The following is a 14,875-nucleotide window of genomic DNA, read 5'->3' on the forward strand; positions in this document are numbered from 1 at the left end:
AGTTGTAATTTTTGAAGTGGTTGTGCGAGGCAGCAATTTCTGGTGTTTACCTATCCAGCCATCTTGATTTCCTTTCTCTTAACATGTTTTTTATGCTTGATCTAATAAATCAGCCCTTTGACAGTAAATGTGATATACAGGGTGTCCCCAAAAATGTATATACAGTGGGGCCTTGACTTAGGAGTTTAATTCGTTCGGAGACCGAGCTCGTTCAGGAGCTCGTTAACTCAAATTACTCTGTCAACTCAATGCAAAAAATTGGCCGAGAAACAGCTGGTATCTCAAAAAACTCGTTAGTCGGGACACTCTTAAGTCAAGGCCCCACTGTACACACTTTAAATAATTATAGAGGCAGTGTTTATTAACATTTCATTTTTATTTAGGAGCTATCAGTTGTTAAAGTGTATATACATTTGGGGGGGGGTCACCCTGTATAAATATTATATTGATTGAAAATAAGAAATTTTTTAATTGGAAATTAACTTGGTATGTTGAAAGAGATAGAATTCCTATCCTGAGGTATATCCCTGCTGGTCTGTCTGTAATAGACTAATGGCTGGGATGAACTCTGGGCAGAATTTACATTGACTAAGACTCTGAAAGTTGTTAGGCTATTTACAAAACCTGTAGTCAGACACTGAGCCTTTTTCACAGAAGCAGTAGTCTTTACAAGTGTTGCATATCTCAGGTTCTGGTTGGGTCCTGGTTTATGCTTGTGTCAGAAGCAGTGAGTAACTGGGAGCAAGGGGTAAGCTTCAGGGAAGCCATTTTGGCACTCTGGATCTTGATTTTAAAGCACTATGAAATGGTGCATTTTCATTCATGTCAGGTAGTAGCAGATATATTCTGATGAACCCGAAATGAATGTTTATTCTTTCATCTATAGGATCTAGCACATTCTTTCTTCTTTTCTGAAAACTTGAACTAAATTTCAGTTTATAAAATTTATCAAAGTAGTACTTGTTATAAAGTACTCTTGAAATGTTCCTGTAGGTGACAGAAATGTCCCATTTCCATTATTTGTGTAGTGAATGTTTTGAAATAAACATGATATATTAGAACTTCCTCTATGAGAATCTGGCAAAATCTTCCTCCCCCCCAATGGAATTTTTTCTGCTTCTGAAAATAATACATGTTTGTTTAAAAACAAATCAGTATTGACTTCCAACTGCCCTCAGACCAGCTGCTGAGCCAGTGTCTGTGCACTACTTGCTGTTGTCAGAACATGCCCATGGGCATGAGCCGGTTTACAATCGCAGCTAGCCTCCTGGCCATGTGTGCAGACTGAAGTGGTGTGTAGGTACTACCAGCTTGACATCACTGTACCTTCAATTCCACCAGTATCTGGAGAACTCAGAACAGAACTTTTGAGAGGAAGGGAGAAAACATGAACCTCAAATTTCTCAGAATAGAATTCTGAATTCTGTGAATAATCTACATCTTAAATATAAATATTTTTTAATTTACTGAAAGCCAAGTTACTTGTCCATAAGCACCTACCTAATATGATGCTGACTGAAGGAGAAGAGGTGCTTAATAGGTATTAATAGATACATTGAGATTTAATTATGATCTGACCAATATTTCTTGAAAACTGCCAGAGCTCATATCATGAGCTTCTTGAATGTGATTTGGAAGTTATTTAGTCTTAAATATCATGTGAGATAGAGTATTATAATTTGGGTTTATTTCTTTGAATAAGCATTAAGTATAATGGTGAATGAGAATTATAAATCAACTATAATAAAAAATTGAACTTGAAAGTGAAAAAAATAAATCCATATTAAAGTGTACAAAGTGGCAAGTTCCCACTTGTTATATTTGACCATTGTTTGATATATTCCTCCATACCCACCCACCTATTCTTCCTTCCCCCATCTCTCCCTCCCTGTTCCTCTTCCTTTTATATTTTGTATTAGTTTTTTGTTTGTAGAATTTATTTTAATATATCTTTTAAATTTTCCCTGTATTTTATATATATATGTGTGTATATATATATACACACACATTGCCAAAAATGATTTATAAGGAAGACTATTGTATTTTTTAAAAAGCAATATATATATATATATATTCACCGAAGAAAATTTGGAATATATGATATAAGGAAGGAACTAAATAAAATCTCTGTAACTCCCCTCCCCAAGATAATAGTTTTCATGGTTTTGTTATATATTTTCTCTGTATATAGATGCATATATAATATTTATAAAATTAATCATTGTACATTTTACCATTGCAGGTATGACATCATTAGTGTTGTTATTAAATATTTTGTATGCCAGAGGCTGGGCATACCAAAACAACCAATATATGGTCCTACTCAAGCCATCTTGGAGTTTCTAGTATGAAGGCACCTCATGAGTGGATTATAACAATTTCAGACTTCTAGAAGTTTCGGTTTTTTTATATGTTTTATTGACTTTTTTACAGAGAGGAAGGGAGAGGGATAGTCAGAAACATCGATGAGCGAGAAACATGGATCAGCTGCCTCCTGCACATCCCCTAATGGGCATGTGCCCGCAGCCAAGGTAGATGCCCTTGACCAGAATTGAACCTGGGACCCTTCAGTCTTCAGGCCGATGTTCTATCCACTGAGCCAAACCAGTTAGGGCAGGAGTTTTTTTTTTTTTTTTTTAAGAAATCACTTAACTTCTTAATTTTAATATTTGTATTTATTAAATTGATTGGGGTGACATTGGTCAACATGAACATACAGATTTCAGGTGTGGGTTTATATGTTACAAGATCTGTATATTGCATCATGTGCCCTCCACCCTAAGTCAAATGAGATCACTTAATTTTTTTTTTCCTGTCCTAGCCAGTTTGTCTCAGTGGATAGAGTATTGGCCTGCAGACTGAAAGGACCAGGGTTCAATTCTGGGTTTGATTCTGGTCAAGGGCATGTACCTCGGTTGCAGGCTCCTCCTGGTGAGGGCGAGTGCAGGAGACAACCAATCGATGTGATTCTCTCACATTGATATTTCTCTCTGTCTTTCCCTCTCTCTAAAAATCAATGGAAAAATATCCTTGGATGAGGATTAAAAATAAATAAATAAATAAGTAACTTTTTTTTCTATTGTGAGATGAGAAAAGGGTATTTGGATTTGGGGTGGGAAATAGCATGTTTTCTTTGTTCAGTGATATTTTGATAGACTATAGTATATTTTTTTAAACTAAATTTTCAAACAAAAAATGGAAAGAATATTATGAGTCCCCATATACTCATGACTCCTATTTAAAGTATTATCAAGATTTGCCACATTTTTCTTAGCTCTTTGAAGTTTTTTTCTCTTTAACGAACTAAAGGAAATTTCATATCATGTCATTTTACTATTCATATCATGTCATTTTAACTATTCATCTTTAAAATATATGGTTGAGCCGTAGCTGGTTTGGCTCAGTGGATAGAGGTTTGATTCGGGTCAAGGGCACATGTGCCCAGGTTGTGGGTTCGACTCCCAGTAGGGGGCGTGCAGGAGGTAGCTGATCAATGGTTCTTTCTCATCATTGATGTTTCTATCTCTCTCTCTCCATCTCCCTTCCTCTCTGAAATCAATAAAAATAAAAACATTAAAAAATAAAACATATGGTTGATTTCTGATATAAGTATAATTCATTATCATACTAGAAAGTTACTGAAAGTTCTTGATATCTGATACCTAAATTTCTCTGATAGGCTAAGGTTTTTAACATCTAAATCTAATTAAATGTTTGTATCTTGTAATGCTCTCATCGAAACAGCCATATTTCTTTTTCAGATTAGTGATGATGAACCAGGTTATGACCTAGATTTATTTTGTATACCTAATCATTACGTGGAGGATTTGGAAAAGGTGTTTATTCCTCATGGACTAATTATGGACAGGTTAGTAAGATCTTAAATTGAAGTTTGTGTCTTATATTAATTTCAGGTGTCAGCAATTGTTTCAAGTAGTTGATATTTGACCATAAACTGGACCAGCTTGTCAAAAAATAGATTTAAAAAAAATTTAAAAGCCTCTTTACAAAAAAGGCAGGGAGGGTTTACTAATAAGCCAGCATAAATTATGGTATACTGGGAATCTGTAGGGAGTAAAATAAAGTAAACATTGAAAGGAGATTAGAAGAATGAACTTTAGTCACAGTCTTTGATTTCTCAACCCTGAACAGGGTAATGGACTGGGACAGAATCACATGAAAGCAAGGTCAGATTTTGATTATTATGCATATCTAGCTTGAAATTTCCCCTTAAATAAATTACAGTGAGGAACTTTGATATTTAAATACTTGCCTTGTGTGTCAGGTTATTTTGTTTTTTATTTTAAATTATAATATCAATACATATGTACTGTGAATTTTAACTGTAGAGGCTATAAATAAGAGTAGAGTTCTCTCCTCTCAGCCTGTTTTGATACTGCCAAATTATCCTTCAGAAAGTTATGTTAATTTATATTCCCAATGATATATGCAAATACTGTTTTCCTCACAATTTCTTCTTATATTGTATATTGTCAGGTAAATGTCATTTAATTAGAATTTGCCAATCTGGTAAGTGAAAATGGTATCTTATTTTAAATTGCATTAAAAATTTTATTAAGTGTTATAGTGAACCTGGCTTTAGAGGGTTTTTGAAATTTTTGCTTTATGAAATAAGGATATATACTTCATGGGGGCAAAGGATGTATTTTGTGGAAGTTAATGATTAAGGGATGTTTGTTATAAAGTTTAAGTGTATTTCTATTATAATATAAATGACTTTCTATTAAGTTTCTAATTTTATTTCTGTAGGACCGAGCGGCTTGCTCGAGATGTGATGAAGGAGATGGGAGGCCATCACATTGTAGCCCTCTGTGTGCTCAAGGGGGGCTATAAATTCTTTGCTGACCTGCTGGATTACATCAAAGCACTGAACAGAAATAGTGATAGATCCATTCCTATGACTGTAGATTTTATCAGACTGAAGAGCTACTGTGTAAGTATATTTAATATATGTTTATTTAATAAAAATTAAAAATAAAACACCAACTATAGGTTTTCTGTATGTTTTTGAAGCTTTGCAAACTATATTTACATGTTCATTTCAGTTTTTTACAGTGAGATTTTCAGATATATTCAATAGTACTCTATATCCAAGTGAATTTTGTCTTTTTTTTTTTTTTGAGTTAATCCTCACCCGAGGATATTTTTCCATTGATTTTTTTAGGGAGAGAGGGAAAGACAGAGAGAAACATTAATGTGAGAGAAACACATCGATTGGTGGCCTCTTGCATGTACCCTGACCAGGGCCCAGGCTGGGAGGAGCCTGCAACCAAGGTACTTGCTCTTGACGAAACGAACCTGGGACCGTTTGTTCCACAGGCTGATGCTCTGTACATTGAGCAAAACCAGCTAGGGCAATATTGTCTTTTTTTTCCCCCAAAATTCGTCACCTTAGAGGTTATATACTTACTTTAAAGGTTTTTTTGATTTTTGGGTTTCTTTTGTAGTTTTAACTTTAATTTTTTAAAATATATTTTTTATTTATTTCAGAGAAGAAGGGAGAGGGGGAGAGTTAGAAACCTCAATGATGAGAGAGAATCATTGATTGGCTGTCTCCTGCAGGCCCCGCACTGGGAACCAAGCCCGCAACCAGGGCATGTACCCTGACCGGGAGTCAGCTGTGATCTCTTGGTTCATAGGTTGATACTCAACCACAGAGCCACACTGGCCAGGCTGTTTTTTGGAGTTTTTAAAAAATCTTTTAAGAATTGCTGTTGGGACTTGGGTGATACTCTTTTGACTATATTTACTGGTGGCAGATATTTTCTCTGGAGCTAGATTGGTTTGCGGGGAAATCGAAAGGCATTTGGAGCTAGGTCTGATAAATAAGGTGGGCCTAGAATTATTTCCTAGCCCTAGCCAGTTTGGCTCAGTGGATAGAGTGTCGGTCTGCGGACTGAAGGGTCCCAGATTCAGTTCGGGTCAAGGGCACATGCCCAGGTTGTGGGATCGATCCCCAGTGTAGGGTGTGTAGGAGTCAGCTGATCAATAATTCTCCCCCATTGATGTTTCTATTTCTCCCTCTCCCTTCCTCTCTGAAATCAATAAAATATATTAAAAAAAGAATTATTTCCTAGAAAGCACACATGGAGCGAGAACGTTGGCACATTGGAAATACCACTTTTGATTCACAGTCACTGTGCAGTGTTACATGATCTCAAATGCTTCAGAATATTGACACTGGATGAACCAAAATCAGTGTGATCTTTTTGTTGTTGTTGTTAATCCTCACCCGAGGATATTTTTCCATTGATTTTTAGAGAGAGTGGAAGGGAGAGACAGAAAACATCGATGTGAGAGAGACACATTGATTGGTTGCCTCCTTCACGCACCCTGACTAGGGCCGAGGAACCTGCAACCAAGGTACATGCCCTTGACCAGAATCAAACCTGGAACCTTTCTGTCCTCGAGCTGATGCTCTATCCACTGAGCCAAACTGGCTAGGGCTCAGTTTGATCTTTACACATGAATTTCATCCACAATTTCTTTGATCATGTGAATGTTTGATTTCATTAAGAATAAGACCACTTATCTACATTTAGCTTTCAACCTTCATTCTCTTTGTTAATTATCTATTTGACTCAAGTCTTTGACCTGTTTCACATTTTCATCAGTCCAGTGGGTGATTAGATAACCACTTAAGTATTATAGACCTTTCCCCTATCCCACCAAAGCCCTTTATGCTCATACATCATGACATTACTTTGTATTTATAAGTTCCTTTTAACTTGTCAGTCTTGTTTGAATTAAAGACTTGTTTAAATATAAAATTTGGATTTTTACTTAACAGAAGTTATTTGTTTATTTTGATGGTTTATGCTCAGATTTAATGTTAGGCAGAATAGCTGCCAACAGTATAGCTGCTCAGTTTTTATTTTATTTTTAAATGATAATCTTTTTATGTTTTTATTTTATTTTTGTTAAGCCTCACCTGAGGATATTTTTACATTGATGTTTAGAGAGGGTGGAAGTAAGAGGGAGAGACAAAGAAAGGGAAACAGATATGTAAAAGACACATCTTTTAAAAAAATATTTTTATTGATTTCAGAGAGGAAGAGAGAGAAAGATGGAAACATCAGGGATGAGAGAGAATCATTGATCAACTGCCTCCTGCATACCCCCCCCCCACTGGGGATCGAGCCCCCAACCCAGGCATGTGCTCTTGACTGGAATCGAACCCGGGACCCTTCAGTCCTTATGCCAATGCTCTATCCACTGAGCCAGACCAACCAGGGCAGTATTTTATTTTTTGAAAGCTGCCTAGTTTCTAATATATTGTTGCTTAGAATCAAAACATGTACTTAAGTCCATGGTATGATTTCTCTTTGATCTTCTTAAGCACCCTACACACACACACACACCCACACATAAAAATTAATCTTGTTACTTTATGACTGATACTTCATTCCTCTGGGAATTTGGGCAGAATGTTCTTTCTTTGAAAAGAAAACTCGTAAAAACATGTAAGGGAGCTTTAATTTTTTTTTAAAGTATTTTATAGCTGTAAGAGCAATTTGAAGCAAAGGAACACTTTGACATTTTAATTTAATTTTCTACTTTTAGTTTTTTTCTCATTAGTTTTAAATCTTAGAGGATTATTAAGCTGAACTCCTCAACTGATAAAAAAATTTGAAAATTTAAAAACAAGCAAAGTGAATTTTAAGATTAATTTTCACTTAGAGGAAAATAATATCCATTCTGTTTTATGTGAAATTCTGTGTAGGTTTACTGCTAAGCAATAGAAATTAAGAATACCATCCATATACTTTAATTTTCCAGTTTGTCATGGAAAATATTCACATCTCCATATAAAATATAGGCAACTTAATTTGATTAAGTTGTAAAATGGAAATTTAAAATTGTTTGCAGTATCAGTAACATTGATGTTAGTATAGTTTTAAATGCTATCTTGACCAGTTTGAAATAGTGAATTAAACATTGATCTGTACTAATCCTAAAGGAATGCTCAATGAACTATTAAATATTCCTAGGATATATAAAGAGCCATAACATTGTCAGCATGCCCCATCTGGTTTTTCTCCAAAATAAAAATTGTATTTTTTTCTGATTAAAAAACATGTTTAATATAAAAACATAGAACCACAAAAATTATAAAGGAATTGTCACCCTAAATTTCACTACCATTTTTATTTCTAATATTTTAAAGAATTTTTTCTTAGAATATACACACATGTATATTATAGTTTACGTACTGTTTATCAAAGAAGGTAGGCAGGATTTTCTTTGCTTAGTGCCTAGATGGGAAATTGACTGGGGATTCCAAATACCATATTTCATTAATTCTAAATTAAATCAGTTTAAGACCACTATTTTTTGTGCTTCTAAGGAAAAAGACACTGTCAATTATGGTAGTAAGTTGTGATCAGTTGTAATATGTTGATTTCTGAGGTATAAAAATATAAATGTGTATCTTAGAACAATGAAGTTTTAGTAAAGTATATTTAATGCCCTTTTCTATCCCTAAACTCTGTGATTTTCTGAAAAATTAAATAGTTGATAAGTATGCAAACATATTTTCTCTATTGTGAGTTCAATTTTGTAGTATTTTTTTTTTTTTTACTAAAATAGTTGAATAAAAAATGATGAGGCCTGAGTAGGAAAAGTTGTCAGGCCAGTAAATTTTTTGTGGGAATATTTTTGTGTGGGCCTTAAGCAAAGGGAAAATTAGCTTGATTTTTGAGATATGAGTTATTATCTCCATGTACATGTAAGAACAATGAGGTGTGAAAGGATTAAGTTACTTGCCCAAGATTATACAGGTCTTTGATCTGAACCCAAGCCTCTAACTACAGAACTCAGTCTTATTTGGGAAAACTTTTAACTGATTTGGATCCTCTAATATGGGCTTCCTTTTATTTCTTCACTAGAGGCACAGCACACAATTAAATCATGCACGTGTAGGGTCCCGTAGACCTAGCCTGCCATCAGGGCCTTGTCCGCTGCCCAGCTACGCCTTGCACACTCTGCGGACACTGCCGGCGCCCTGAGGTGGGGAGTGGGCCTGAGAGGTGCTTCATGCCCCTCCTGGTGACCGGTCATTTGGTTGTTTCAGTCGTGATGCCTCTGGCCTTTAATTATTATGACTAGAGGCCTGGTGCACGAAATGTGTGCACTTGGGGTGGGGGGTTGTCCCTGAGCCCAGCCTTCACCCTCCAATCTGGGACCCCTTGGTGGATGTCCAACTGCTGGTTATTCTTTCACAATCCAGGACTGCTGGCTCCCAACTGCTTGCCCTCCTGCCTGCCTGATTGCCCCTAACCACTTCTGCCTGCAAGCCTGATCACCCCCTAACCACTCCCCTCCCAGCCTGATTGACACCTACCTGCTCCCCTGCCGGTCACGATTGCCTCTAACTGCCCTCCCTTATCCACCCGGTCGCCCCCAACTGCCCTTCCCTGCCTGCCCGGTTGCCCCCAACTGCTCACCCGTGCTGGCCCAGTCACCCTCAACTGCCGTCCCCTGCAGGCCTGGTCCCCCCAACTGCCCTCCTCTGCAGGCCTGGTTGCCCCCAACTGCCCTCCCCTGCTGGCCTGGTCACCCCCAACTGCTCTCCCCTGCCGGGGCCGGCCATCTTGTGACTACATGGGGGTGGCCATCTTGTGTGAGGGTGTGACAGCCAGTTTGCATATCACTTCTTTATTATATAGGATTCTCTGCTAGTCATTAGTTTTGCATGCACACAAAATCTATTTTGCCAATTATGGAAATTTTCCCTCAATTGCATTCAAGGTTCATAAAGCTATAACTTTCAGTCTTTTTAAAATATATATTTATTTATTTTAGAGAGAAAGGGAGAGGGAGAGATAGAAGCATCAATGATGAGAGAGAATCATTGACCAGCGGTCTCCTGCATGCCCCAGACTGGGAATTGAGCCCGCAACCTGGACATGTGCCCCTGACCAGGAATTGAACCTGGGACCTTCAGTTCATAGGCTGATGCTCTATCCACTGAGCCAAACTGGCCAGGGCTATAACTTTCAGTCTTGATCTCAGAAGTTGCTTGATTAGTAGCTTGATTAGGCTTTCTGTTTAATATATTGAAAATTCAAATTCATTTATAGTAATTTGTAAGAACGTGGCTATTTGAGTAAGTTTGTTAAAGAAAATACAGAAAAATTGCAGCAGTTTCTTAAAATATCTCTTAGGTCAGTAACTTTCAGCCTGACCTTTTTCTCTGTCTTTAGTCAATTTCGTTGAGGTATGCTTCCCCTGCAAAACAGCTGAATTTAAATACAGTGGGGCCTTGACTTACGAGTTTAATTCGTTCTGAGACTGAGCTCGTTAAGGAGCTCATTAAGGAGCTCGTTAACTCAAATTACTCTGTCAACTCAATGCAAAAAATCGGCCTAGAGACAGCTGGTATCTCAAAAAACTTGTTAGTCGGGACACTCGTAAGTCAAGGCCCCCCTGTATAAGTATACCTCTTTGAATTTGACACTAAAGATAATATAAAGTTTACCTTATATAAATATGTCTATTTATATGTATATAAAGCTAGTAAAGTGATTATACCTTTCTCCTACTTTTTGAATTCAGACCATAGACATTGCTGGGGGAAAGAATTTGTTTAGTTTCAATTGACAGGAACGGGCATATATACTATCCGTGGTGTAAGGAAACTTTAACAAAACTAGGGTCAAAAGTACACTTTCTAGCCCTTTCCTGTGGATTTTCACTTTGATGTAGTCCTTGTCGGGCAACTGAGGTTTTGTATAAGAACCCTGATTGGTAGAATTGAAAGGCAGTGTTTTGTCCCGTGAGGCTACAGCTTTTGAAAAAAAATTGAGGAAATAGATTAATTCACTTAGCAAACTCATTGATCATATGTTGTCTTCAAGGTACTATCTTAAGCTATGATAAGTGCTTCTATTGAACATGTGTATGGTATTTTATCAGATCCTAGTTCCAAAAAGACATTGAATGAAAAGCATAAAGATAAAATGCAATAATTTCTGAAGGTTTGAAAATAGTGTACTTGAAAATACCAGGTATTAAATATCAGTATTAACTCTTCAAACTTTTCTAGTGTTAAATTGTGCTAAATGGTATCTTTTATTTGATTAGAGCAGTGCTGACCAATAGAACTTTCTGTGATGACAGAAATAGTCTAATCTATGCTGTATAATACAGAGCTACTAGTCACATGTGGCTCTTGAGCACTTGAAATATGTCTTGTGCAACAGAGGAACTGAATTTTTAATTTTATGTAATTTTAAGTAATTGCCACATGTGCTTAGTAGCTACTGTATTGAATAGTGTAGGATTAGATTATCTATAAGGGTCCTACTACATCAGCATAGTTTTAAACTTAAAAGACCTTGTTGAAAGGAATGTGTTCCTTTAAAACAACTCACGAAGCCCTAGCTGGTTTGGCTCATTGGATAGAGCATTGATCTGAGGATTGAAGGGTCCCGGGTTCAATTCCTGATCAAGGGTACATACATAGGTTGCAGGCTTGATCCCTCGCCCTGGTCAGGACACGTGCAGGAGGCAAGCACTCGATGTGTCTCTCTGACATCAATGCTTCTCTCTTTTTCTGTTTCTCCCCCTCCCTTCCACTCTTTCTGAAAAATCAATGGGAAAATATCCTCAGGTGAGGATTAACAACAGAACAAAAAAAATTAAAAGAACTCATAAAATACAGGTAAATAAATTAATTTATTATCTGAGCATATATCCTTCCAGACTTATTTTTTTCTGCATATCATTTTAGAAAATTGGATATCTGACATTTTTCATTTGAGGTAGAGTTTATCTCAAAAAGTGTACGATTCTAATATCCTCACTTTTGTTGATGTTTGATCAGGGATAGGAGAACAGTTAAAGGACAGAGGGTGGTTGATATTATGATGTGAAGAGAAAACGTGATTGAGTGTGGTGGACCTGAGACCCAACTGGATGTAGAGGGAAGGACTTCCCCAATGACTTCATTCTAGGGACCTGAAAGAATGATCTGAAGTTCACTGGAAAAAAGCAAGCTCTGCATAGTGCTAAGCCACTAATTGCTAAGCCTAGACTTTCTACCTAATACTCCTTGTCTTGCCCTCTTGAGACCCTGGCCTTGATGATTGGCCTCTGTGCATCTTCTCCTTATGGTCTCAATCTGTTTGTTCCAGCAATTCTTTTGCCAGCCCATTCGTTATGTGTTTTTACACAGCTTTCTCTCTTTTCTTATACCAAGCTGCAGGTCTTGTTACTACTTTAGAGATTTTTCAAAATTCCTAGTGATAGACAAATAGAAATAAACACAGTTCCTTTCTGTTTCCCTTCTCATTTTTACACCTGGACTCAAGAAAGGTGGACAAAATGGAGGCACAGGTGCTAAGGGTATGTATTTGTTGACCCAAATTGCTTCTCTGGGAATTTTATGTAGTTGACAGTGACATTCTGAGTTTAGGACAGATTGGGCTCTCTGGCTGCGAGGAATGAGGAGGTGGAAGGATACAGAAGAAGGAAAAGCAACTCGGGGCAGGGGAGAGGGTTTTTCCCCTCTACTGTGCCAGTCCTATTATCTCAAGATGAAGCACATAAGGATCATTCAGTAATGTAATGAAGCAGGGATACAGTGGGAAGCTTGTTTCAGACAGGAAGGGAGAGAGGTAAATTCTTCTGGTGTGGTAATTGATCCATGGATCTCATTTATATGTAATTTGGGCACTTATTACCTGCACATGGACTGACACATTTTTTCTTTTTTTTTAATATTTTATTGATTTTTTACAGAGAGGAAGGGAGAAGTAGAGAGAGATAGAAACATCAGTGATGAGAGAGAAGCATCGATCGGCTGCCTCCTACATGCCCCCTTCTAGGGATTGAGCCTGCAACCCTGGGCATGTACTCTTGATTGGAATCGAACCCAGGACCCTTCAGTCCACAGACCGACGCTCTATCCACTGAGCCAAACCAGCTAGGGCTTTACACATTTTTTCTTAAACGAGTCTTCTTTATTAGCCTCCGTTTAAAGAATGGCTATGTTTACATGGGAAAAAAAGAGACTTGATTTAAGCTAAAAACCTTAGGGCAAACAGGAATATGGAGATTTGGGTGCTAATGGAGCAGCAGTATCTTGAATGCTTAGAGTTCTCTTATCTTACCCTATTACCATAGCCTTTACATCACAGGGTTGTTTTTTTTCTGTCTCCTTGCTTTTTAGTTCTCAGATCTTTTCTCTATAAAAGAGTCAATTGAAGTTGGACTGCAATACCAAATTTCTACAGAAGATGTCACTGTTCAACTTGATTTACAGTGTATATCATTTAGTATGAGTCACATTGAAAGATTCAGGTTTTGTTATTTTTTTGCTATTAACAATTCTCTGTATTTGAAACACTGGGTTTTAAGTTAGTTAGCATAAAGCGTGTGCATAACTTCCTTAAGATGAGAAGTAATTGGCAAGATTTTTTTATATCAGAAGTCAAACATCTGTCTAGTTTGCAACATTGAACAATATTGGGCACATTGGTGTTTTTTTAAAAAAACACTCAATAAAAAATGGATATGTGTATGGAAGAATATAACAAAAATAGAAGTAAATAAGAGTAAAAAGTTTTGTTATCCCCATTTTCACCATTTAGATATAATTGCTGTTATAAACTTTTAAAAAATGCTAAACAAAAGTGGTTTTATAGGTAGTACTTTGCTCTACTACTTGGTGTTTTTAATTATCATTGTTCCATGTCAGTTTGGATAGATTATCAGATTCTTTTCTTTTTTTTAAAATATATTTTATTGATTTTTTTACAGAAAGAAAGGGAGAGGGATAGAGAGTTAGAAACATCGATGAGAGAGAAACATTGATCAGCTGCCTCCTGCACACCTCCTACTGGGGATGTGCCTGCAACCAAGGTACATGCCCTTGACTGGAATCGAACCTGGGACCCTTGAGTCCGCTGGCTGACGCTCTATCCACTGAGCCAAACCAGTTAGGGCATCAGATTCTTTTCAGTAGGTGCATAGTATTACTTGTGTGGATGGACTTATCTTAAATAGTTCCCTGTTAATAGACATGTTGGTTGTCTCCAGTATTTCTTTTTTATAAACAGTTGATAACAGTGAACATCCTTGTATGTACTTTTGCATACTTGTGAGTGTTTTTGTAGCATCAATTTCTGGAAGTGGGATTGCTGGGGCAAAATGGCATGCATATTTACAATTTTAATAGGTGTTGCTATAGAATTTGCAACATTATAAATGGGCGCTTTCACCAACGAGTGCTTTTTTTCTCTCACTTTTGCCAACATATATCATCAGGCTTAAGTTTTGCCAGTGTGAATGGGTGAACAGTAGAATCCCATTGTTTTAGTATTTGTTTCTCAGGTAGATATCATCATAGATATCATTTTATGTTATGCCTTCTCTTCTGTGAATTGTGTATTTGTATTCTCCATTTTCCCATTTGGTTCTTATCCTTGGAGTCCAGTGTATAATAGGAATATTTGTTACAGATCTTTTCTTTCAGATTGGGTTCATATCATGCCTAGGTTTTTACCTTTTCTTAAGAATGTGAAAATATTCTGTTTTCTTCCATTCTGCTTATGGCTTTATTTTTTACATTTAGATTTTAATCCATCTGGAATTTATTTTTGTGTATGCTGTGAGGTAGGGATAAAACTTTACTTTATTCCCAAGTGGATAACTAGTTGATCAAGCACCATTTATTGAATAATTAATCTTTTGTTTACTGACTTAAAATACCATCTTTATCATATACTAAATTCTCATATATTTCTGGATCTGCTTCTGGGCTCTGTTTTGTTCCTTGATTTCTTTGTCTATTACTGTACTGATACAGCACCATTGTAATTGCTGTAGCTTTGATATGGTTTGCTGTCTG

At 36.7% G+C, this 14,875-nt stretch overlaps 1 protein-coding gene across 1 annotated transcript in view; it reads left to right on the top strand.

The window, feature by feature from the left end:
- Positions 1-14,875, top strand: part of HPRT1 (hypoxanthine phosphoribosyltransferase 1) — a 39,803-nt gene that overhangs the window by 12,456 nt on the left and 12,472 nt on the right. The window contains exons 2-4 of the mRNA XM_015561322.1: positions 3,762-3,868; positions 4,771-4,954; positions 12,340-12,369. Of these exons, the coding sequence (XP_015416808.1) occupies positions 3,861-3,868; positions 4,771-4,954; positions 12,340-12,369 (222 nt within the window). The 5' untranslated portion in view covers positions 3,762-3,860. The remainder of the gene's footprint in view (positions 1-3,761; positions 3,869-4,770; positions 4,955-12,339; positions 12,370-14,875) is intronic.

The sequence above is a fragment of the Myotis davidii genome, unplaced genomic scaffold, assembly GCF_000327345.1.
Source record: "Myotis davidii unplaced genomic scaffold, ASM32734v1 scaffold237, whole genome shotgun sequence".
NCBI classification, from domain to species: domain Eukaryota; kingdom Metazoa; phylum Chordata; class Mammalia; order Chiroptera; family Vespertilionidae; genus Myotis; species Myotis davidii.